Genomic DNA, 25,733 nt, shown 5'->3' with positions numbered 1-25,733 from the left:
GCAAAACCACCAGAGAGCAATGTCAGCGTCATTTTTAAGCTGACTTGTTGAAAAGCATGGCCACCATTTCAAGTAATCACAAGCACCTTACCCAAATTGTAAGCCATGTTTAATCCTTGAGGAGACAACATTCAAATTTAGGCACTTTGAAGGATTTCAAGGACCCGTACTAACCCTGTCCATGGTAAAAAGAAAAAAATACATAATTAAATGTGAAGTCCCCGTGTTTAAAAAAGAATATTTTAAACGAGACGAATGAAGAGAAACAACACCATTGAAAGTGCAAGTGGTCTGATATCAAAATAGAGTGATTTATTTGAGACACTGAACGACTTGAATGTTTTAACTTGAAACAGGTGACCGCACCCTGGATCAGGGTACGCCAAAGACAAGAGTTAGAATAATAGCTGTCAAAGCCTTTCGTCCACCTTGGCCACCCAACCCACAGCCCAATTTCTCAGTCTGACACAGACAATAATGGCTCTGAAAAAGTCAGAAAAACGATGGACCACCCGTTGACATCCTGTTGTAACACCTAACTGAAAAAAAGGTGCAGAGGATAAGAAAAGAAAGAAGAAAAACCTGCATTTCTGCAGAAACCATTGTCAGAATGAAAAAAAGTGCACTTTGAAGTGTTTGGGTGCAAGATGACGGAAAAGGAACCGGAAAAAGGGTGCTTCTTTCTTGTTTAAACCTGAATATTACAAAAAAACAAAAATAACACAATTCTGATGTGTTCGGTCAAGCCAGGCATGTCAAACATGGATAATTTAATCCAGGCCGCTGTTAATTTCTGAATACACTAGGTAAAAAACTATGGCTATGTTGTATCACAATGTTTACTTTATTAATAAAAACTAAATGCTCCTTCCCGCCGCAAGAGGGCAGTAAAGTTGTCAAAGAGCTGACGGCCAGTTTGATTTCATGTTAAAGACAATATTGTACAGTATTTCCTCAGCTTGAGTTAGGCCCAGCCTAGAAGTTTGATTTGATGTTATTGCCCTTTCACTGCTAAAACTTTTTATTTATTTTAAAGCAGTATGACATTTGAGGTAAGCATTATAGCTCCCACTTCAGTTTATGTTCGTGGTGAGTTGGTTCAGATGTAAAGCAACATTCATTCAACTGTTAAACAAATTGATGACACATTAAATGCCAAACATGGAGAACATTTTTTCCATTGTGAGCATGGTACTGAAAAACAAAGCTTAATATTTGCATTTTTATAATATATTCGGCTCACCGGTGTTTGACATGCCTGGTTTAAGCGAGGTGATGGAAAGAAAATGGTACAAAAAAATAATGAGGTAAGTGTAGCCGTGCGTTCTGATTTGATGGGTGTGGCTTTGTGGAACCCGTTCGACGCACAATATCAAGACGCCACCGAGCAACCCGAAGATGATTTTGCAAATGTTGCTGGAAAAAAGTCGTTTTGAATTAAAAAGCGGACTGATCGCAGCCCGTCAGCGAAGGGAGCTCTCGACACTCGTGAGCCCCAATAAGGTGGACTGTATATAAACATATATACACAGTATATAAGTCTGTGTATTAATCTAATTTACATATCTTTACATTCTTTACATGTACATCCAAAAAAGGGCAACGATTCTCTTTGTAAAGCACACTTTATCACACGTTCAGTTTTTGTGTTTTTTTTTGTCCATGATTCCAATTATTGAGCCGGTCTGGGAGTTTTTTTTTCCTAATTTTTGGAGGGGTGTAATGGTGTCCATGATCATCACGCTCCACCCTTTCAAGTCCATCTACAGGGGGGTCTTTGACGAAACGTCCCTCGTCGGAAGCGATAGTAGTTACCGATCCTCTTCCGGTGGCCTCTGAGTTGCCGGGATACGTTCTACAAGCCTTCTTTTGTCGTGCCTCTCATTTAAGTCGACCTCCCTGCCTGGCGGGCGACTGAGTTGGGGCGAATGGCGGCGCCTCCTGTCGAAATAACCTTGTAGAACACAAAGGGTCGGCGATTTGGTTTTCCCCGGCCTACTCTCAGGCTCATCGTCATTAAGAGGCAAGTTTGACGCTTTGATGTTGCGCCCATTCGCCCTTCCTCAGGTGGCTGTTGGCCCCTTTCTTATCCGTTTTCCTTTCTAGTGCTTGCTCTTGAGTGTTTTGTTTGTGGACGTGCCACGGCCCCTTCCCCACCAGGAGTAACAAGAGCATTCGCTGATGTATAAAGAAGGCAGTCTCCTGCACTTTCCATCCATTCGCCAGTCAGCCCCACTATTTCCGCAGGTCAAGGACACATACCTGTAAGAAAGATCAAAGACCTTTTAAAGACATGTCTCAAACTCAAGCCTGTGAGATGATGCTGTAAGAAGCAAACAAGAAAAATAAGCCGAACAACGACTTGAAGTTTTAAATATGTTCCCTGGATGTTGCTGAAGCGAGGTGCCTCCAGCAAAGCACTTACAGTAGATATAGTTTTTGACTTTCATCATTCAACCAGAGAATATTGAAGAAACCATCCCGATGTTATTTTACCAAAAGGAGTTGTACGGAATTTGGAACTTAGTTACCCTCTACTGCCAACTCCTGGCTTATGTTATCACCCCATCCCCAATTCTGCTACCGTATGTGGTCTGCCCCAAACAGCTTTACTAAAAGTAAGATAAGAGCAAATAGGCACAGTGCAAAATTAAGTGCCAAGGCTCTATGAACTCAGTTGGGCATGGTTAACACATAGTTAATGGAGAATATATTTATCTTTAAGCTTATTTAGGGATATCTCAAACAAAGTACCTCACTATCAATAAATGACACCAATACTGGTTAAAAAGCAAAACTGGCAAAGCAAAACTGAAGAGAAAAGGGTAAAAGAAATTGTTTCCCTAAAAGCTTACTTTTTTGAAACAATCCTGAGTTCTATCCTGATCTTTTACAATATATTTTAATTCAGCTTTATTATCCAGTAGTATTGACTGTTTAGCTCATATGATGGCAAACATTTATTGGTTAATTAGTCAAAAATCTCTTAAATAGCTGGCACTCGAGTGTTTTGTGAAGATTCTTTGCAGTCAATTATGTATGTGTGTCTGTATATATATATTATATATATATATATATATATATATATATATATATATATATATATCCCGAGCGCCAAGCAGGGAGGCAATGAGTACCAATTTGGTAAGTCTTAGGTATGACTCGGCCGAGGCTTGAACCAGAAACCTCCCAGTCTCGGAGCGGGCGCCCTATCCCCAAGCCAACCGAGCTAGTACAGTCAATTATGTAACGAGGATATTTAATCAGCAATAGATTTCAGTGCAGCCAATCTACTTTTGCCAAATTCTGTAGAAACAAAATTCAAGAAAAATCATTGTGGATTGGTTTAAAAAACATACTTTCCCATTATTACATTTATTAGAAATAGATTATTTCTTCAACTCAACTTTGAGATCACAAGATGGTGCGAAGTAGTGTTCAAGTAAAACTCCTCAACTCACTGACAGATATGCTCAGCATGAGCCACCAGATGGCGCCAAAGACACACAGTCATTGTTATGAAGTATGCCCCGAAATATCCAATGGTTTAAAATCTCCAATTTAAAAAAAAACAAAAACTTGTAATGGTCAACAAGCCTGGTTTTGGAGAGATACTGTAAATAAATTAGTTGCAACTCTCTGCCATGACCTGAGGCAGCAACTCATTGTTACTTATGGTCAAATATTCTATACAGACCTAATGATATTTTGCCATTTTAGTACATTAGTTGCCATCAATCAACCATAGGAGCACTTACTGAGCCATCTGATGCACTGGCACCAACTTTATCCCCGGTGCTATTCCAGCAGACTTCAAAGATCCCACCTGTACCTCTGTAGCTGTGCACCAAGGCCCCAGTCTAAATGAATATGAAGAACGCAACACCGTAATGAGAGGTTTCTTTCTGATCAGAATGAGGAAAAGCGACTGAGGCCGGGACTCACCGTGGTGTTCCAAATGTGCACACACTTGTCAAAAGAACCGCTGGCCAGGTGCTTGCCGTCCGGGCTGAAGGCCACACTGTACACGGGTTCCTGATGCTTGGTCAGCGTGTGGATACAAACCCCTCGCTCCACGTCCCAAAGCCGCACAGTCGAGTCAAACGATGCGCTGCGGGCCAGAAATAAAAACACCGCTTTTAATTCCTCATTCCGGGCTGAGGAAATGTGACACAGATAAACTTCATGGTGCATTTAACATGGCTGCTCGTTTGCCGCATCAGAGTGCTGCTGACAATGACACTTTTATTTCCTGCTTGAATTATAAGCTTGTCAGTACATTGCTTTCTTGTGGGAAGTTAAGCGCATGCTCGCTCCACCGCGGGTCACTTGGGGTTAAAGTGAAAAGTGATGAGGATTTTTCAACCATGTTTTGGATAACACTAATGGCCACAACCATTTTCAGGATTCGTACAACTTTTGCCAACTTGATGTTGCCAAAGATTGAAGAACTTATTAAGAACTTTTCAAAGTCAATTTACCAATTTCTCCAGTACCATTAAGGGAAAAATCCAGTGTTTTTTGCAAAGCCACAAATATATCTGCGATTTACATGTGTGATTTCAAATCTTGCGTATGCTTTAAACAAGGCAAAATGTCTTTTTAGATCTTGATTAAATCATGAATATACTTGTTTTTGAGACGAATGTCTCCCCATGTACTCTAGGTGTTGGGTACAAATTAAGGTAATAGGTAGCTTACATTTTCAGTTGCAGAAAGTTATTCCCATCACAATTTACCACTGGGAAACGCTACCTTAATTTTTTGCATGGCTAATAAATATTCATAATTGATACGCAATCCTTGCACCAATACACACTTCATAGTGCCAGGTTTAGGTGTAGCAAGCACCTCTTGGACGTGACCCGTAGAGGGCGATGACGCTTCATAAGACAATGCCGCACAAACTAATGCCGGCTGCAGTTAATCACGAGCGAAAAGAAATGCAATGGGAAAACAAAACCAATAGAGAGCAGTGTTGGCGTCATTCTTAAGCAGACTTATTGAAACATTTGAATTTCAAGCATTTACAAGAACTTCACCCTAAAAATCAAGTAATTTTGTATCCTTGAAAACGCAACATTAAAATTCAAGAATTTTCATAGATTTCAAGTACCCATACGAACTCTGCATTTTAAACTTAATTTTCACATAATTTTTAACACAGCCTTTTAAAAAGCCTGTGCTTCTAAATTGTTATCCATCGTGCCACACCTAGGAAGAAGAAAACCCTATCTCCAACATCTCTCTCCAACGTCCGACTTATTACTATATAGCACAGGTGTCAAACAGGCGGCCCGCGGGCCACATTAGGCCCGCTAAGGGATTGACTCCGGCCCGCGAGATAACACTCAGAGGAGCGCAAGAGAAAAACAAGCTGCAGGTTAAAATATGGCAACTTGATGTTGCCAAAGAAAGGTGCCTCGAACAAACACACTGTACTTATATTTCTCTCTCTCTCTCTCTCTCTCTCTCTCTCTCCCTCTTTTCCACCCCTTTTCTCCCACTCTCTGTGTCTCTCTTTTCCTCTTTTGTTTCTCACGCTCTCTCCCTCTCTCTCTTTTTTTTTCTTTGTCCCGCCCTCTCTCCTTTTCCCTCCCTCTTTATTTTATTTCTTTATCTCTCTTTTTCTTTTTCTTTAATCTACTAGTCCGGCCCCCGACAGAATGTTTTTTCTATCGTGTGGCCCCCGAGTTAAAATGAGTTTGACACCCCTGCTATATAGTATCCGAGAATCACAGTTTTAAACTATGTACTACCCCAGTGTTCATTTTACCTTTGAAAAGTAATGGGTCCCGGGGACTCGCATGCTCAAAAATCTATGGGTCCCAACAGAGATCTATGGGTCCCCAAAATTTAGTGTTATCGAGGTTGAAATCGTAAATCGGCGACAAATAAATAATGTAAATCTATATATTCATTCAGTTTTAATCATCAAATTATTAATTCATTTTCTGCATCAAATTATTGTTGGTAATAGACCGATTAAAGGGATAACCACAACCATGTCTTTTTTTTAATTTTCTCCTTTTATACTTCCTTTTTTTCTTAACTTCTTTATACAACATAATTCGTAATATCAATCATAAAAGCAAGTGAGCCGTTTGAGAGCCAGCTCTTTTTAATGAGTTGAGCCAAAAAAGACGGTTCTCTAAAAAAAGACGGACTTCCTTTCACTACACAACGAGATCTTGTTGGCCGATGTCGGCGTGCAGACAAAAACTTGAACCGTGAGACCAAAACAACAATGGCGGATCTGCCTGAAGAAAAGTTTGGAGTGCAGTAAATCTTTGTTAAAAAAAAAAGTAATCGGGTAATGGCAATTTTGTGGCAAAAAGGTTGTGTCCTGGGGACTCACGTTGATTTGAGACTATGCGTCCCCAGCAAAAATGATGCATCTAGGACGCGGGGACGCGGGCAAACGAGAACACTGCTACTCATAAGACCAGGGGCCTCAAACTCATTTTATTTGGGCTGCCGGAGCTGGGCCAAACTGGGTTTTCCACAAGAACAACTTTGATAAAAATCCTCCCACTATCCTAAAATATCATTCATACAATTTTCTACACAAAATGAGATTCAAAAATGAAACATTTCAAATTAATGCGAAATCAAACCAATTGATCTGTAATCAATGGATCCACTTACATTAAAAGGGACAGTGTTTACTGTCTGACGACTTGATGTCGCTGTATTGTGATGTGTAATTATTTAACTTGTGACCCAATTTGACATTTTAAGAAGCAACTGTACCTTTTTAGACTAAAAGCTCTTCTATAGATTGCTTTTAGTTACAATTTGCATTTGAGCGTTTTCCCACCTGGCAAGCATGATGTTGGAGTTGGGATTGCTCGTGCCAGGCCCGGTTGGACTCCACTTGATGGTGTAGATCTCTTTGCTATGAGCCTGGAGGTCGTGGACGCAGGTTTCCTGTTTCATACTCCAGATCTGGAACGGTGGCAAAGGGCGGAGATTTGAGCATGAAGTGTCCACCTCCTCGCCCACCTTCTGGTGTGCGCCTCTTCTTGCAGACGCTACACTAACCTTTAAGGTCATGTCATCTGAACAGGAGGCAAGTAGCATTCCCGATGGATCCCACTTAATGGCATTAACTTCATTCTACAGGGAAGAAAAAAATCGTTTATTATCCAGGCTCCCGCTAGGATTTTAAAACTAGGAGTTATATGGTCTTACAGTGTGACCCTGGAAGGTCTTGAGCGGCCGGTCGCTGCCGAGCCGACAAACGTGGATGCACATGTCGGTGCTGCACGAGGCGAAGGTGGTGTTGTTCTGCCAGTCCACATCTAAGGCCGGAGCTGCAATGTGTCGGAAAACAAGACATGCACATTAAAACATCCTTTCGCGTTGTCTTGTATTCGTGATTAAACATACGCTACCTGAGTGGAAAGGGAACTGCTGTTTGGCTTCTCCTGTATGTGCATCCCAAATGATTGTCGTCTGGGAAAATCAGGTTTAGCCGATCAAAACAATGCGAAAGATGGTGTGTACATATGCTTGATATTTCACGTGCAAAGTTTTTAAAATTGTGTGAAGGGGGTGGGGGATTGCGGGGGTGTGTAGAAAGACTTCGTTTAGTCCAGTTAGATACCCTATTTGGGAACAAAGACCCCTCGCTACTTTACACTTGCTCACTGCTTCACATATTTGGAATTGAATTGTCTTCATTGTCATTGATATCAACATATACTGCATTACGTTCTACAGACAGCACACAGCGAATGCTATCACGCATGTTAGAGGAGGGTCTGAAAGTCTTAGATGGTGTATGCCGTGGGTCAAAAACCAGAGCAAGTCAACGGGTCCAACACCACCCACTCTCAAAAAACAAACTGTGAAGCAGTAGCTTTAACGGCTCGTTACGTTAAAAAGAAATTCATCAATTAATATAAATTCATCAATTTAACTGGAACCGCAAAGAAATGATGATCACCAGCTGGTGCTCCCTGAATTATTATCCGGTTCTGAAAGCAAATGAGGCGGCATCAGGTAAGAAGCTAATAGCAAGGCTGCAGATCCGGCTTACTGCTACAACTAGGCTAAAAACTCTCTCTAAATCGTTTTCTTACACTGAAAGGAGAAGCTTTCCGATTTCTTTGTACTTTTCTATGATTACAATAAAAACAGTTCATTCAACTGCAACTCTGTGTTCTGTGTTTTTATTTGTAGGCCTATAGTTGTTACTTTGTTACAGTCGTATACTAGGTAAGGATGTCATCTCAAGGTAAGTTTGACTGTCGGGGGCTTTTATGAGGTGCGATGCTACTTAGCGGATTTTCACTTTTTGCTAAGGGTTCTGGTCCCCATTAATTGCGATAACCGAGGGATTACTGTAATTGTTTATCATTTTATATTCTCCTTCTTCTCTTATTTCTTTTTAGCAGTCGTTGTTCTTTTAACGAGTGCCTGTAGTGGTCAGGCACAATCACAGAGTTCTACAAGCCTGAGTCATTTTACATCAGGGATCCGCAATCCAAAATGTTGAAAAGGCCATAATGGACCAAGAAAACAAAAACACAAAAAGGTATAGGGCCAGGAAAAAGTGAAACATTGAATAAATTAATTTAAATTGAAAGGGAGTTTCGTACTTGTAAAACGTTGAGAATGTTTGTGTCTTATTTATCTAAAAGAAAACCATACAATTACAAAAAATACACATATATTCACCGCCATACTTTTTTGAAAACAACTCGTGTGGTTCTAGAACCGCAAGTTCCTGACCCCAGGTACATCTAAGACTTTTAGATTACATTTAAACAATATTTTGAATGCAGTTGCGGCCGGGTCAAAAAAAATACATATAGAAAAAAAAATCCTAAGTTGCTGCAGTACATAAACCTTATCACTTTTAAACTATTCAATTGTTTTGTTGAAAGTGAGAATAGTTGCCACAAAGGAGTTTCTGTAATAATTTAAATTATTTTTTTCAAAATCCAAGACTATCCTTTATAATAAAATCCGAACATGTTTGATATAACACGAGTCATCCTTTTTTATTTGTAAGTATCAGATGCCAATAAAAACGTGCTTTTAAAGGTCTGCAATAATCTCATGCAGGCTGTGTTAAAAATTTAAAATATCGTTGCAGTGAATGCCATGAATAAGAGTGTATTGTTAGTGCCAAGATATGTTTCATTGCAACAAAATGTGCTCAGCTACAAGATGTACTGACAGCATTATCAAGTATCAGTACTTGGTTGGAACAAGTATTTTAAGTGTTTGCACCCAGGTTTGTTCCGTAAGAAAGGTCAAACAAATATGTCTATTTTCTACAAACAGTAAAAGCCAAGTCACATCATTCACTACCTTATCTACGCCAGCACTGAGAATGGAGTTCCCTTTCTTGTTCCACTTGAGTGCAAATATGGGGCCCTTGTGCTGTCCCAGGGTGCTTGCCAAGTTTCCTAACGGCCGAGAGCAAGGTTTTGTTATTTCAGAGACATCACTACCAATATCAACACCCACAAATTAAGACCACAGTTAACAAGAGAACATACCGTCTTTCGTCCATATCCTTGCAAAACCGTCATACGAGCCTGTCGCCAGGAGCGTTCCGTCACTCTGCCGGGTGGAAAGATAAAGTGGTTAAGAAAATGTCTTCTTAGAAAACCAGAGGATCGACATATGTGGATAAAATGGAACCTACATTCCAATCTAGTGACGTGACGTCTTTGTTGCTGGGGACGTCCTGCCCACCTTCTCGGATACAATGGCGCAACACCAGCTGGGTAGAGTTGGAGTTGTTGTTCTCGTTGAGGTTCCAGATTCTGGCGGTAGAATCCCCAGAACTGAAGGGAATTGATGGATGTCAACAAAAATGTAGGAACTAAATAAAATGCAACCATCAAACAAATGTTCATTAGTACACAAGGTCCTTGATTTCTCAGTTTACTAGTTAGTATACAATTGAGTTAAACTAGGGCTGGGAGATATGCATAAAAGTTTAAATGTTGATGTTTGACAGTCATTCTAGGCAATTGCAATTTTTTTAAGCAAAAAAAAAAAAAAATCAAATGGTTGAACCCTGTGCAAGAAAGTTAAATCAGTTTTAACCTAAACTTACATTCATTTGCTTGTGCAATAAAACAAAATAACACGTATTCATTGATTTAAATCTCAAACCGTTTGTTGGTACTGTATCTTTTGTAAATGCACCTTGTAAACCCAGCATTCTGCCACGTGTGTAAAAACTTTAAATAATCAGGATCAGATTTGTTGAACTGCCAAATATTTCAATATTATTTAAGAATGGATATAGCGGATGTTCAGATTTTGGAAAAAGAAGAAAGAAGAAGAAAGAAATCCTAATAGCATTTAACAGTGGTATTTTTTGGTTGTAAGTGGTTCTTAGACAATAATATCGACTCATGCATCCATTTTCTGTGGCGCTTATCCTCAACAAGGGTCGCGGGGTTAGACGATATTATAATTTACAAAAATGCAAATCAAAGGTAGTGGCCATTAATAACTTTGTTGTACAAATTTGGTATGAAGATAATATATGCAACAATCAAGAAGAAATTTTAATTATAATTTACTGATTTAACTGATATCTTATAAAGCACCTAGGATATTGATTGATTCCTCTAATTGGCACTCTTGTATCAAATCAGCCTTCATATATATTTTATAAACTGGGATTCTTTAACAAGTGTACACCAGGAAATTGCAGAAAACAAGTCCCATTGTTCAATATCTTTGATTTCTTAATCAAACTGTTACACTCATCCATATCAGTTTTGCTACAGAATGTCATAGTAAACAATGGAGGATTTGGAGCATTGGATAGCTCTGATATTCAGTCAACTAAATCCCTTCCTTAGATATGATGAACAAGTTAATTTTCAAAACCTCATTTTTTAAAAAGGTGAAATAATCGGATTAAATACCGGTACATTTATTGCCCAGCTATACAATAAAAACTGCATTCTAATCACAGGACCTGCTTTATATACTGTAGTGTTTGTCAAACGCTTGAGGTTGTTTTGAAACATTTACTCTGAGCTTGTATTATTTTTAGGAATGCATGGCTCGCCGCATCAAATTTTATTGCAGCCCAGAGACAGCAAGTTACACAACATTTGTGTAAACAGTATGAGCAGTGAAAACATGTTAGTGGAACGACACCAAGGCCTGCATACAGGAAGGTGTTACTCTGCATAGCCCCCTAAGAACTTTCTCCCACGCCAATTCAGGTCACTCATTGTTAAACATGGGCCTTCCAGCTTACCCTGAAGCCAGCAGATCACTGACAGGGTTCCATGCACAGATGAAAACTTCCGACTCGTGACCTCGCAGCACTGTGGCTTTGCTGGCAGGTATCTCCACGTCCACATCCATCTCCATCGATTCACAATGGTTATCTGAGATAACAAGCAAATGTCAACACATGCAACGTTCAAATGGGATGCATGTGTGCTTCAACCAAAAATAAAAGTAATTCAGTAAAGAATATTCACTGCATGTCAACGCAAAAGATGAATTCTAAAAAAAAAAAAAAAAAAACAACCAGAGTTTTATACAAACACAGTAAAGCCTCGCTCACATCACGTCTTAACTTCCTCGGTTGGTGACACCTTGAAATTAAATCCCCCGAGACCATGTCGACACAAATACCCTCCCTCTCTCTCGCAATCCACCAGATCCACACCTCTCAGGTTTCACCAACACATTGAGCTACAAAGAGCCAACTATAGCACATTCTGTGACAATCTTATTTGCGACACTTGTTTTTCTGAAGTTCAGGGGATGGTAAGCCAGAAGAAAGCGCAGCATCCATATGAAATGAGTAGATAAAAACGGTAATCTTCATCTCCTTTTATTTCGGAACATTGTTGGCATTATGTGAAAAAACCTGCCATATTTACTCGTGTAAAATGCACACTCAAAGTTGCAATGATTAATTAGTCGAAAAATCAGTCACTGACCACAGTCGCGAAACATTGGATGCAATGGGAATCAAACCTGGGTCACGGCGGTTAGAACACCGGATCCTTACCACTGTGATACAGAAGACGAAAAGGCATTTGACTTTATGTCATCACACTGTTTTTACTCACAACGCAATTTGCCTCTAGTACTGTGAATAAAAATGGTGTGATGATGAGAATTTTTTGTGCCTTTTCGTGTGTCATGTTTATCAATATAGTGTTGGGATTTGGCATGCTCACAGCCGCGACCCTGGTTCAATTCCCATTGCATCCCAACTACAAAGTTTAAGCTGAGAAAAAGCGAAACAAAATTTTATACCAATTTTTAATGAAAAAGTAGGGGTGCGCATTATAGGTCTGCAACGACGAATAAATAACATAAATTCAAGTAAATTAGTAAAAACGTTCGAGTTGTTGTGACTTGCAGTAGCAATTGATCCAACAGAGGGCATTTCAAGAACGCATTTTGATGCGCGAAATCATCTTGATCCAAATTTATTTTAATATTTTAATAGAACTTTTTAGACACCAAAAAGTGCTGTATAAAAAGTTTCAATGTACAATAAAATGACATCCGACGAAGTACTGGCATTCTACTTCGATGTTGCCTCTCTTCTTTGCACCTAATTCAAAAGTATCTTTTATATTTGCAGGTGTATAGCCCTTGGAATTCTCTATTGTATTATATTATAGAATATTCGGTTTTGTCCACTATTCTTCTATGCGCTTAAATATTAAATGTTGGAATAAAGGAGGAAATTTAAATATCTTTTTAAACAATCCAATTCATTGATCAATAGAAAAAAGAAACGCCTGAATCATTGACTACAAAAGTAGATAGATAGATAGATAGATGAATAAAGTATCCATCTATCTATCTATCTATCTATCTATCTATCTACTTTTATAGTAAGTAATGGTTAGTTGTAGCGCGTTTTACACGAATGAATAAGGTATACATTTTATTTTATTTCGCTTGTACAATTTAGAGTTTAAACAATCCCATTGTCTAAAAAAACAAAATATCACATGACATCAGCGACATACTGTATCGGAGATTTGTGTGAATTGAGCCTTTCCAGCAGCTCCGTGTTAATTCACACTTTTTGCGATTTATTGTTTTAATGCCTACTTCTATCTTCTGTGTTCTTCGTCCCGTTTGACAGCTACACTTTGGATTACTTTCTATCCTATCGTTATGGGTTTTAACGCACAAAAATGCGTTTATTAGAGGAATCAACGCCTTGCCCTGAAGAATTCTCGTGCCGGCGTAATGAGGTGGCCCAACCGTGGATGCAGAGCCGGAGCTAGCTAAGCGGCTAATGGCGTTATTAGTCTTCGGTACCGTCCGTAATCATGGTAAATGTGAACTCTCTACCAAATAAGACCGACGAACTGGCTGTGCTGGTGAAAAACATCAAAGCGCATAGGGAGTGCAGTTTGCTTTGTTTTACGGAAACGTGGCTCACGTCTAGCATCCCAGACGCTAACGTGTAGCTACCCGGAGGTATTCGGCTTCAGCGCTGTTAGACAGAGACATGAAAGCCTGCGGGAAGCGGAGAGGAGGTGGACTTGCTAACACGAGGTGGTGTATCCCCGGGCACAAAAATTTCCATCTGCTGCAGGGACGTTGAACTTTTGGACTAGCGTGTGTGACGTCATCCACTCCGCTGTGGCTAAACTACAACAAAATACCCCGAGGGCATCCTGTTAATCTGTTAATAAACAACAAAGGAGACTGCTGGAAATGTGAATTTCCCTACGGGAATGAATAATGTATCTATCTATCTATATATCTATCATATTGCCCCAATACACCATGGTTGCACCTGATAAGATACCAATTCTGCTATATTAGCAAGATGGCACATAGCAAGGGAATAGGCACGACAACAGTTATACGCAAAAAAAAGGAGTACTGTATTTATCAATCATATTTAAAATAATCCTTATTTTTTTGCTCATTCAAACCACAGACACGGCCATCATATATTAAGCAAGAACACAGATTGTTCAAGACTGGATCTAACATACTCATGTTATGTGTGCCGTTCTCCTCTCCGTTGACTGTGGCATCACCATTCTTTGGCGTGTTGGACTGGTTGCCAGAGGTGGAGGCCGCCATGGTGCAAGCGGCCTGCTGTTGGGCCAGCTTGTCGCGGAAGGCCTGCTGCCGCGTCTGCACCACATCGGGCATTACGGCGTCAATGAGCGACAGCGACTCGATTGGCCGGCCGTCAAAAACCGTTCCGTCCTGTCGGTAAAACATTTGGTTGAGAATTCAGTCTCATGGAAAAAGTTCAGTGTTTTCCATACATCAGGAGATTCTGGCCGAGTCTTATAAACAGAGTCTTATGAATATGAATTCTTAAAAACGATTAGAGTTTTTAAAGTTAATATGAAAGCAGAGTTAATCCCTTAACATAACTGTAAAATAGACCTAAGATGCCAATCTAAGAAGTAACCATAGCCAGTTGAATTTTGTTCTTGAACTCTTTGGAGAATATGTATGGTTTTAGTCTGTTTTGAAAAGTAATACACTGAGGTTTTGTCCTAAACTGAAGTAATCACTACAGGTGCCACTAACATTAAGTAATCTTAGTTAAAACACGCATAAATAGAAGGCTTAGATTTTCGCCAGAATGTTTTTTTGCAGTAAAATGCCTGAAGATAAGTGTAGCGTGGGCAAACCTAGGGGAAACCGATGAGACAATAGCTTGAAGCTTTACCTGGTAACTTGTCAAATATGATCACAATCTGAAAAATTTAACATTGGATTTTACACAATTTAGAACTCGAATCAGTGATTTAGTCTGTTCACTATAAATAGTACAAGATAAGCATCGTAACAACACTAGTTATTTTTTGTTTAATTAAATGATGAGCACATTTTGATTTAATTAAACTCCTGTCTCGTTTACTATGCTTTGTGGGGCTGAAATTTTAGCTGTATCATTGCCTTTAACAACTAGTGTATTTGTGATTTGATAGTTTACAAAAGGCACAGATTCATCACATATCTAGCTTCATAATTTTGCTGTAAGATGCATGCGTTTTAAATAAAAATATACAACATTTTCCTACTCCTCCGGGCCCTCGTAGACTGTTCATCCAGCAGGGTCTCACAAAATCATATGGGAAAAACTGGAATGTATTGAGATGTAAGATACAGAAAATATCATCTCACCTCATTGATGCTAATCTCCGCCTCCACATACTGGAGCCCTTTCTGCAGAATGGAGATCAGGGCTGCAGGGGGCACTAGTGTTCCATTGATATTGGATTGGCTTATGTGGCTCTCGATGCCAAAGGTGAATGCTGAGTGGGAGAAACCTGAAAGCACAATTACACATCAGACCCATACCCATCCTCGGACCTAGTTACATAACACAAATGATCCAGAGGAATGTGAATCACAATTTATTTTGACCAGTGAGACAAAAGTGTTTTGACCCCGCATTTGTTTATGGCTACACCAAAGCTTACAGATGAGAATCATAAATTAACGTTCAAAAAAGTGACTCACAATTTAAGTCACATTGGAGATAAACCTTGTTTGGAGAGGCGCAAAAGTGATCTGCAGTCACGCCCTGCTCAAAGTATTTTCAAAGTTACAGAGTCAACTAAATTTAACTGATAATATGTTAAACTTCCTCTGTGATGTTACAGTTACTCATCCGACAATAGTTTGTTTAGCGATTTCATTATGGAAGAGTTTTTTCCCCTAAAGTTTATCAAAACACACTTTATACAGCAGTTCTAGCACTCATCCGATCACTAGATTTAGATTTGTTTTTACTGTTATTGTTAACAACATAGTGAACATTGTTTAGAACGAAATTAGACCTCGCAGTACCCAATAATCGCGTAATTTAAAATAGTTTGAAACAAAAAGAAAAAATATCAGTATCGGCAATATTCACAAGATATTGCTTGTAGGCTGGATTAAATTGGACAAGCACAATAAAATAATCCCTAAAAAATTGAGCAATGACATTAGCAGCAACAGAAATAAAATATGAAAATACATTTCAAATATTCTCAATATAAAGGTAAAATATTATTTTTCATAGTTTTGCACGCTTGTTTAGGATGATGATGCCACTGAGAAGGAAACTGTATATGAGTCTGTTAGTTCTTATTTAAAGAGGACACGAGCAGGTCAAAGTGGTGGTAGGAGAGTGAGACGAGATCTTTATATCGTTGGCTCTGCTGCGGTTTCGTGAGCAGGCAATGTCTAATGTTAAAATATAAATTTTCGTTCAAATTCATTCTTAAGTCAAAAACCGGACCATAGCATTAAGCTATAAGGTAAATTCAGTGAGATGCATAGTCACTAATTGCAATACACAATCTCACCCAGAAAAAGTTTTTGTGTAGTCTGTGTGTAGGGCTGCACTCAATAGTATAATACATGAGATGATATAGCACATCTTTGGGCCTGCAAAGATTCTGTACAATATCTTTTGGAATAGAGTGTTGAAAGGATCAACGGATTATTTGAATTGAAACGGATTTTACATTATGAAAAATGTATTAAAGTGAGGTGTAGATAGGTTTTTTTGTACTTTAGGTTGGCATAGAGGAACTCTCATTGTCATTGATATCAGCACATCGCCCATTGTGTTTGACAGCACACAGCAATGCTATCAGGTGGCAGTGTGTGTGTGTGTGTGTGTGTGTATATTGGGTGGGCGTGACTATCCGTGTACGCGACTATGACAGAATGGTGTATGCTGTCAGTCAAACAGCAGGGCGGGCTAACAAGTCAATGTGGCCACCCAAACAAAATGTGAAGCACAGAGACAGTTAGCTTTAAGCAGCTTGTTACATTGACAATATATTCATTGATGGAATCGGACTCTGAGGAAAGTCAAAAGGGTTAAAAAAAATGGAGATCATCAGCAGGTGCTCCGTGTATTGTTATAAGGTCCGGGAAGGGACTGAGGCGACATCGGGAGAGGAAACAATATTGGGGCTGAAGGTCCGGCTTACTGCGGTTAGGCTACATAAGACTGAGGCCACGTCAAGAGAGAAAGCATCATCAGGGCTGACATCCGGCCTAGTGCGGCTAGGCTACATAACAACTCTCACAAGCCACCTCAGCCGGTCCTGTATCTCACCAATGGCAGATCCATTACCCATGGAACGAATTATCTGGAGCGAGCTACAACTCGTGGGAAACCGCAACATTTGGGACGGTTGGATTTTAATCATTGCAGAGATGCTACCGTGCAGCTGGCCAGACACTCTCGACATTCCTTTCTTACCGTTAAAGGAGAAGCTGTCCAATTTCATTGAAACTTGTATATTGACAATTAAGGGCATCTATTCAACTACAATTCTGCATTCTGTGTTTTTATTTGTTGATCTATTGTTTTTATTTTGTTACAATCGTATACTTTTAAGCGATAAGGACGCCATCTCGAGGTAAGTTTGACCGTGGGGGCTTTTATGAAGGGGTTTTCATTTTTCATAGCGGTTGTCCCACTTAAGGCAATAACCTTGGGATTACTATATATTGTAGGATTTTGATCGTAAATATGTGAGGCTTAAAAGCGTGGACATAACTAGGTAATAAACATGGGCGTCAGCAAGGGATTTCCAAGTTGGCTGGCAGTAAAAGTAACATCCAACTTATGACCGGGATCGGTTCCGACCAAACAGTCGCAAGTCAGATTAGATGAAAGTCGAAGTCCATTACAATGGCCACATCTGCTGCCCAGACAATATCTAGTTACTGAGAGTAGTAGTAGATTGCTGTTACGGCTTGCTACCCAAATTGACATACAGGTTTTGCCAGGCCGCTATGTGCTGCAGGGCCAAACATTGAATTGAAAAAAAAAAAAGAACATCTTCTAAAAAAATATTGTATCTGCTGTCAGTAGGCATAAGCACGTAAGTCGTAAGTTAGATGTTACTTGTATTAACTGATAACTGTTAAGCTCATCCACATGTTTTGAGAAGCCGACCAAAAATTACATAATTATAATGATCATAAATTGCTGTTTGTGAAACACGACAAACATGACCTTTTTTGATATTGAGAAATCATTGTATTAAAAATCCTAAACCTTAATTATTCTCTGTCTTTATTGCACTTTTCTCCTGGGGCATCCTTGCTATAAGCGACTAATTTTCTCAAGAGTTTCTTGTTTTCCTCGTGCTGAGGTTTTTGAGTTTTTCCTTGCCTGCATGCAGGTTTCAGATTAGGTGGTGGTGTAATTGTGGCCTGTGCAGTTCTTTCCCCATGATTCTATAGTTTTAAAAAGTATAAAAATTGTAATGTGCATACCCGGGCAGAAGTTGGGATTAATACTTCACAAAAGTAGTCCTAAACATAGGCACCAGCCTATTTTATTGAAAGTATTATCTTAGATTGTCTATTAAAAACTTCTTTTAATTACGTGTCCAAGTAGTTTATTTTTGAGTAATGGGAATCAACAGGGAACAGTAGCCATGTCATAAATATACACTACAACATTGCTGTGGTGCACCCAATTATTTATTGTCAGCAAGTCTATACTTACCACAATTGAAAGAAATATGTGTTTGGCAAACTATTTTACTCAACTCTGCTGCCAAATTATCCGTTTTTCCAAGTTAATTTAAAACAGACACTTAAATGTATTAAGCCCAGCAGTTCGAGACCAACCTGATTCTTGGAGGTATCTGTAGACCAAGAAGTTCACTTCGTCACTGGTAATACTCATTTTAGCCCAAAGAAACAGTGGAGGTCTGTTGGAAGGCTGGGCTCACTCCTATAGAGAAGCACAAAAATAGTAGCAGGATTAATATTACCTTTCGGCAGTCACATCATTGTAGCAACGCACCTCTTTATCTTTTCCACACAAGCGGCAAGAATGTCAATCGTCTGCCAGATGACCATGAGCAGACACAGATCATATTTTCTAACCATAGCTGGAAAAAAAATCCTTGTTTTTTTCCACAACTAATTCATGTGACAGCCCTAGTGACTTGGCTAACCAAAGAATGCTTACCAAAGAATCATGGTGATACCCCAAACTTACAGGACTTGCACAAAATTTAAAAAAGAAAAAACTATTAAGACTCAGAGATTCTGCTGGGTTTCCCCCCATTTATTTACAAGATTGTAAGATAAGTTGCTTTATGAGAAAATGGGTTAAAAACAATTCAATAGTGCCAAGAATGTGTCAGGAACAATTGGTCACTTTTTTGATTCAAATGGAAAATTTTAAGAGTCAAATAAAGGAAAAAAGGTTTCACAAGGCAGAATCAACTTGCATCAGGTATGAGACATGTATGATTGTCCAACTTGAATTACTAACACTGCCCGTAGCCACTCCAATTCCCCTTTGGTAACATAGCAACAAGCGCAAAGGAGCAAAATACAGACAAGAGTGTTGTCCCAATTACCAAAGAGCGCGCACAGCCAAGGGGGGTGTACACGTTCCTCAAAAGGAATTATTAACTCCTTCACCTTGCTATAATCTCGGTTGTGGGACTTCACCTTCATGTGCCACAGCAGAGGTTCTGTAATTAAACTCACATTCCTGATACATCCAGACACAATGTGTTTTTGGTCCAACACCCCCCATTGGGGCAAACAGAGCTATTAAAAGGAAGCACCTGATTAAAAATGTTCCGCAGATGACAAAGAAAGAGAAGCAGAACGGACTTACAAATTTTGTGGGATATTAAAACCAGACCTTTCACTTCTCACAGACTTGTCGCTTGCTTCAAGATTTCAATTTAGAGAGTTCAATTTAGAAATCTCTGCCCTTTCTTGTATGAAAACCACATTTGCGGGCTTTACCTTTAGTGTTAATGAAACATTGTCCTCAACAAGAGCAACAACAACGAACCGAACAGAACACCTAATTCCCTAGAAACCTGGGGGGTTTTTGATTTTGGGCATTGCTAGAGATGGACGGGGGAATCAGCATCAATCAGACTGGCTAGGATCTGCTATGTTACTACCTGGGCCTCGATATCTGGCAAAATGATTTCAGGTTTATCCACCTTGGAAAGATGAGTGGACTATGAAAGGTTCTGCAACATTTGAACTTGAAGGGGGAAAAAGGATGGAAACGGTCTACGAGAGAAAAAAAGAGCACCGATATATATATCCATTTCCACCAGTTTGTGCAATCCTTTTAAGCAAGTTACCAGCTTATAAAACTATCATTGAGCTCTTTTACTGTCCTTTTTGGGTACTTTTTGTTACTTGTTTTAAATTGGCCAAGTGTAACGCGTTACAGTTGCTAATATTCATACCAAAATCCTCTCATTCATGGTTAGAAAAAGAGGAACAAAACAAGCCACCGCCTACCAATGTTATCTTTGTACAAATAAAACCTCAGTCACGTACACCTTTAAGTGGGTAACCTTGTTGCCATGGAAACGCTAATATCTATCATGCTGGACTCAAGCTCAGTGACATCAAACAACATCAGTGTCATGCGTGAAAAGCATGGGAACCTAAAGCATATTAGTGGTTTCCACCACAACGACCTAAAAAGGGCTTTAAAATTACCTGCAAAAATGTCAAGGAGTTTCATGCAGATGACACTGCATGAAAATATATACACGCAACATGTATTTATACAGATAATCTGTCCAGGATTCATACACCTTTTCCATGGGCAAATTAAAGCGCTTCTTAAGGAATTTCAAAGCCATTTTTTTTTAATAATTACTTCAGTACCATTTAGAGAAGAAATCCGACATGAATCATGTTTTTGCAGAGCAACAAATATATCTTGAGATTTACATACGTGATTTTTAATCCTGCGTGTATCAAGACATATAATTTTTAGATCTTGAGTAAATTGTAAATATATTTGTAGATCTGACGATATGTGTTTAAATAATCTTGAGACAAATATCTCCTTATATATGTGTTGGGTAAAAATTACAGTAATATGTAGCTTACATTTCCAGTTGCAGATAGTTCTTCTATTACAAATCACCACTGGTAAACGCTACCTTTATTTTTTTTGCATGGCTAAGAATAAATGTTCGTAATTGATACATAATTTAGGGCTGCAACTAACGATTATTTGCATAATCGATGAATCAGTCAATTATTTTGTCAATTAATCAATCGGATTTCTTAAAGACATTTTTAATTTCCTCCTCTTTATTCAAATAATCTAGTTTTGGCCTGTTACAAGAATAGTGCACAAAACAACAGAATATTCAAGGATATAAAACAATAAGAAAATCCAAGTGTTTGTAAAATAACTTGACAATAAACAAAAATACATGTTAGATTTATCCTATACAGTTGCAAATAGGTAGGATACTCTTTTCCTACCATCTTATCCATATATCATATTATATTTGGACTTATCATACAAAACAAAAAGAACAATACATTTCATTTTATGTGTAGCAATTTTTTATCCATAAAATATATATCAAAAGTGTAAACTCCCTTTTCAAAATGTTGTAAACAAAAGTTTTTTGGGGGGAAAATCTTTGAATATGATAAGTATTCCTAACATGAAAATAAGAAAAAATAAGACCGCCCCTTGTGTAGAGTTAAACATGTCATCAATATTGCTTTTCTTTTAACTTCATCTATTTTATTAAAATATTTTCAGATTTTTTCTCTCTCTCTGTATTTCCGAAGCACTTTCTGTTCCCTTGAAAATTCTTAACTTTGTTTCAGGATGAAACAGTCAAACACTTAAGTTGAAACTTTCATGCCATTTTTGTTTGTAATGATGCAATGTTCAATATTTAGGATTTTAGAAAAATGTAAGATGACTTATTTATAAAAACCTCTCTGTGCCTTCTCCGAAGTGGTACTAAAATTTCCAGCATCAAGCCAGAATTACATGCACTTTTTTTAGATTCATATAACATACTTGGTGGCTTATTACTTGATACAACGAATCGATGGCATAATTAATTGCCAACACTTTTAATCGAGTTTAATTGATTTGTTGTTGCAGCCCTAACCTAATCCTTGCACTAATACACATTTCATAGTGCCCTGTAGGTGTAGCACGCACCTTCCCTCTTGGGTGTGCGATGACGCCTTATCCCATACAAACTAATGGCTGCTGACGTTAATCAAGAGGGAATAAGAAAATAAATACTAAAGGGAATCCACCAGAGAGCAGCGTCAACGTCATTATTAAAAACGTTTTGCAAAAATTTGCAACAACTTCAAGCATTTATAAACACTTCACCCAAAACTCGAGCACTTTTCAATCTTTGAAACAAAAACATTGAACTTCGAGCATTTTCAAGGATTTTAAGCACCCGTACGAACCCTGTCAATCCTTTGAATAACATAGATAGATAGATAGATAGATAGATGTCGTGTCTGTAGGATTATTCAATGTAAGTTGCATTGAATACATGATATCTATTAAAACTGAAGTGCATTTATTATGCCACCCAATTTTGAACAGTCTTTTTTCAATTACATAATTAAGGTGACACAATCACTAATTTAGCCGTCATGTGGCACAATTATGATGACATTGTCAAGGCAGTAAAAATATGAAATCTGATTCCCTTTAATTTTCAGTGTGGTGTAAGATGGATAACAGTATAAAGGCGGTATAAACCTGAACAGCGCTAGAGACATTCAAACCTAACTTCAAAAATAGTTTGTCTGAATTTTCATAATTTTTTCATAATTGTATAGTGATTATTGCAGCATTGTAAAAGTAATTTGCTAAATAGGTAGATGCATACTGTTTAACAGCACAGCTCTCATATTACATCGAATAATAGCTAAAAAATTCTGGTTTCAATATTTGTTGTCATCATATATATCAGGGGTCGGGAACCTATGGCTCGCGAGCCATATATGGCTCTTTCTATGAGTATCTGTGGCTCAGAGACCAATTTGATTGCATGCAAAATTTCTCCATCTTGTTCAAAACCGGAATTGTCTATCCTATCCAGGTACACGTAAAGCCAAACCAAAGCTAAATTCAAAGGCAACACTTCACAGTATATATAGGGCACGTTTTTCACTACAATTTACAGTCAAGGTGTCACACAAAAAAAGGGGGAAAAAAACTCGTTTTGGCTGTACAACGCTAAAGAATCCTTTATTTAAAAGTTCACTATATAATCTGTGTTCAGTGTTCAGATACTTTATGATGAATCCACAGAACTGTAAATACGCCAAAACACCGGAGGAGAACTTAGTCATTTGATTGGGTGAGTGGGAGGGATGGGTGGAGCTATGCAAAAAGTACAAGCATTCCCTCCCATCTCTCGCCAAAGGTAAGCACATAAGGCTCCCTATTCTCAGAATGTTGTGACTTTTTTACAAAATAAATGCTTGCATCTGGTTTTGAAACCAATATGTATAAAAAAAAAGGTCAAAAGGAGTTTAACCGATCTTGAGTAATTGCAAGAAAGAGACAAGTTTAAAGTGGTCTGTTTGTTGAATTTGGGACAGGGGCTCTGGCATTATTCTCTTTTCATAATTTTTATCAAATCATCAAAAATAAGCTTGTTAAGCTTTTGTCTGGGGTGCCGGTTTAGCAATTTAGTAAATTTGTCTCATAATATATGGTGTGGCTCTTTCCCAAAATAAAATTAATATTTTTTGCTTTTATGGCTCTTTGAGTCAAAAAGGTTCCCGACCCCTGATATATATAATGCATTGCAATGTAGAGAAAAGGGTAATACAAAGTTGCATACACCAATCATTCAATAAAAACCCTGTGCTTTCCGACTGTTCTGTTCTCCAACAATATAAATGATTACGGTTAAACGTATAAACTCAATACTTCCATGTAGCATTTGATGAGGATACACAACAACTAGCGTCCGCCAAGCGGTTGTGCAGTACGTTTTAAAACTTAAATCGCTATACTGTAAGAGCACAATTTGTAGTCCCATTACAATGGTTATGTAAACAAAGAAGTAGTAAGTGTTAAAAAATACCTATCTCTTGATTTCCTGAAACAGAGTGTTTACGTATGTGGACTGCACTTATTAATCAGTAATCTTATCCCGAGTCTTTGGGTTCATTGCGACATTGATCAAGTTGCCACACACTTTCTGTATGTGGACACACTTTGGAGTCACGTAAGACAGTCAACCCTAAAGAGCTAGCACACATCAGTTATCAGACAGGCACTTTTTCACAAACAAACACACGTGCATTCTTGACATACAACCACAACTAACATGTTATAAAATACACAGCAACCGTACAATGAAGGTTTTCTCCAGTTCAAGGTTGGTTTAGTTAACCTTAAGAGACCAAAAGTTAAGACAGAGACACTCGCCTAATGGCTGTTCAGAAGAACCATCTACAGGATAGTGTGTATAAAAGCCTACAACTGCAACTTTATCTGTCCCTCCTGTCTTTTGTACGGAAAAAAAACTGTAATCGTGAATGTTAGTTTTGGCAAGTCCTTCATACACCGTATGCAGGATAAGGATAATTTTCTATCCCAGAGAAGTACAATTTTAATGAAGGTTGGCAATGCACCAACGTGATGGATGCAAAACCGCCGTTAAACACAAAAAACATTTAGATGATGTTTTTTTTTTCGACTAGTTTTAATTTTAATTTTCGACACACTTAGTCTACCTCACCTTGTTTTCACTTTCCGTATTTTCACAACCATAAGGCGCACATAAGTGCGATATCGTTATTTTTGCCAGTCTCAGATTTTCTTCAAATTGTGCAGCGCGCCCTAACGACCAGTGCGTCCATTGTCTCATGCAGCGTAGCAGACATAGACCAGCTCGGTGGCCTTAGGGTTAGGCGCCTGCCTCAGAGACTGGAGCTAACAGGTTAGAGCCTTGGCCGAGTCAAGAGTTACATTTTTGGGTGAGATCCGATGTTTTGTGAGATCCTTCCCATTTACAACTAGATGTGATCTCCTGTGACTTTTATATGTCTCCTATGTAAACACCACTGTGTCCCGCTTGCGCAGAAGAAGACATGTGACATCACCCACAATGCATTGTTGGCAGAAGTACGTTGAATGCTAAGGCCCGTATCTAGCAATTTAAAAGATATTGTAATCGTCTTGGTGCTTTCGTTTCATGAAACTGTCATTTTTCCACCCGGACCAATACTCAATGGTGCAGAAACTTCTAGCTCTTTTTTATAAAAATGTTATTTTTTCCAAGTGTTTTACTTTGGAATAAATAATAAACCACAATGAAACTCAGTTTTTCTTCCGTTGCATTTCTAAATACACACACTTGTATACTTGTCTGAATTGTTGTTGTAACAGCCCCAATAGTGCGGGTGTGTGTGGTATTAAATACAGAAATGGAACCAGCTAGAGACTGCGCGTTTTAACACTGTAAGCCCTATAGTCATGAAAATATGGTAGGTTTTAAGCTAATAAACTAGTCAGAATGCAGAAAATGATTTCATGTGCAAAGAATTGTGTTAAATCGAATTGTCTTTGTTGTCATTGATAACAACGTAGTGAAACACTGTATGCAACGAGATTAGACAGGGCACTCCAAGGTAAAACACGTAATAAAGACGCTTAAGATAAAAACTATACATAATACTCTCAGAACAAATGGGCAAAAGTATATACAACGTAGTGCTTGAGACAGGCCTAAGCTAGAATAATAGTGCGATGAAAAAACAGTGCATCGTAACAATAGTCAATATGCAGGCATAATGGCTGATATAGCTGGGGAAGTAAATGGCAGGATATCCCGAATGAGCATCTTAACACAAACAAATGGTGTGCTATTAAAAACAAAATCTCTGGATTGATGCGTGATGCTTTATGGATGAGCCCTATGCATTCTGAGCGTAATTGAAATTCCCATCCCCCAATT

At 38.5% G+C, this 25,733-nt stretch overlaps 1 protein-coding gene across 1 annotated transcript in view; it reads right to left on the bottom strand.

Moving 5' to 3' along the window:
* Positions 1 to 290: 290 nt before the first annotated feature.
* tbl1x (transducin beta like 1 X-linked) overlaps positions 291 to 25,733 on the bottom strand; it is a 59,968-nt gene continuing 34,525 nt past the window's right edge. The window contains exons 2-15 of the mRNA XM_088352781.1: positions 18,604 to 18,709; positions 15,136 to 15,281; positions 13,983 to 14,202; positions 11,249 to 11,381; positions 9,665 to 9,806; positions 9,516 to 9,579; positions 9,325 to 9,422; positions 7,398 to 7,458; positions 7,195 to 7,316; positions 7,045 to 7,119; positions 6,821 to 6,948; positions 3,946 to 4,111; positions 3,759 to 3,860; positions 291 to 2,262 (exon numbers count right to left, since the gene is read on the bottom strand). Coding sequence (XP_088208907.1) covers positions 2,236 to 2,262; positions 3,759 to 3,860; positions 3,946 to 4,111; positions 6,821 to 6,948; positions 7,045 to 7,119; positions 7,195 to 7,316; positions 7,398 to 7,458; positions 9,325 to 9,422; positions 9,516 to 9,579; positions 9,665 to 9,806; positions 11,249 to 11,381; positions 13,983 to 14,202; positions 15,136 to 15,281; positions 18,604 to 18,661 — 1,542 coding nt within the window. The 5' untranslated portion in view covers positions 18,662 to 18,709 and the 3' untranslated portion in view covers positions 291 to 2,235. The remainder of the gene's footprint in view (positions 2,263 to 3,758; positions 3,861 to 3,945; positions 4,112 to 6,820; positions 6,949 to 7,044; positions 7,120 to 7,194; positions 7,317 to 7,397; positions 7,459 to 9,324; positions 9,423 to 9,515; positions 9,580 to 9,664; positions 9,807 to 11,248; positions 11,382 to 13,982; positions 14,203 to 15,135; positions 15,282 to 18,603; positions 18,710 to 25,733) is intronic.

The sequence above is a fragment of the Urocampus carinirostris genome, chromosome 14 (assembly GCF_059441175.1).
Source record: "Urocampus carinirostris isolate Australia breed hairy pipefish chromosome 14, RoL_Ucar_1.0, whole genome shotgun sequence".
Taxonomy (NCBI): Eukaryota; Metazoa; Chordata; class Actinopteri; order Syngnathiformes; family Syngnathidae; genus Urocampus; species Urocampus carinirostris.
Note: the sequence above shows the minus strand (reverse complement) of the source record. Positions and strands in the feature narration are given on the sequence as shown.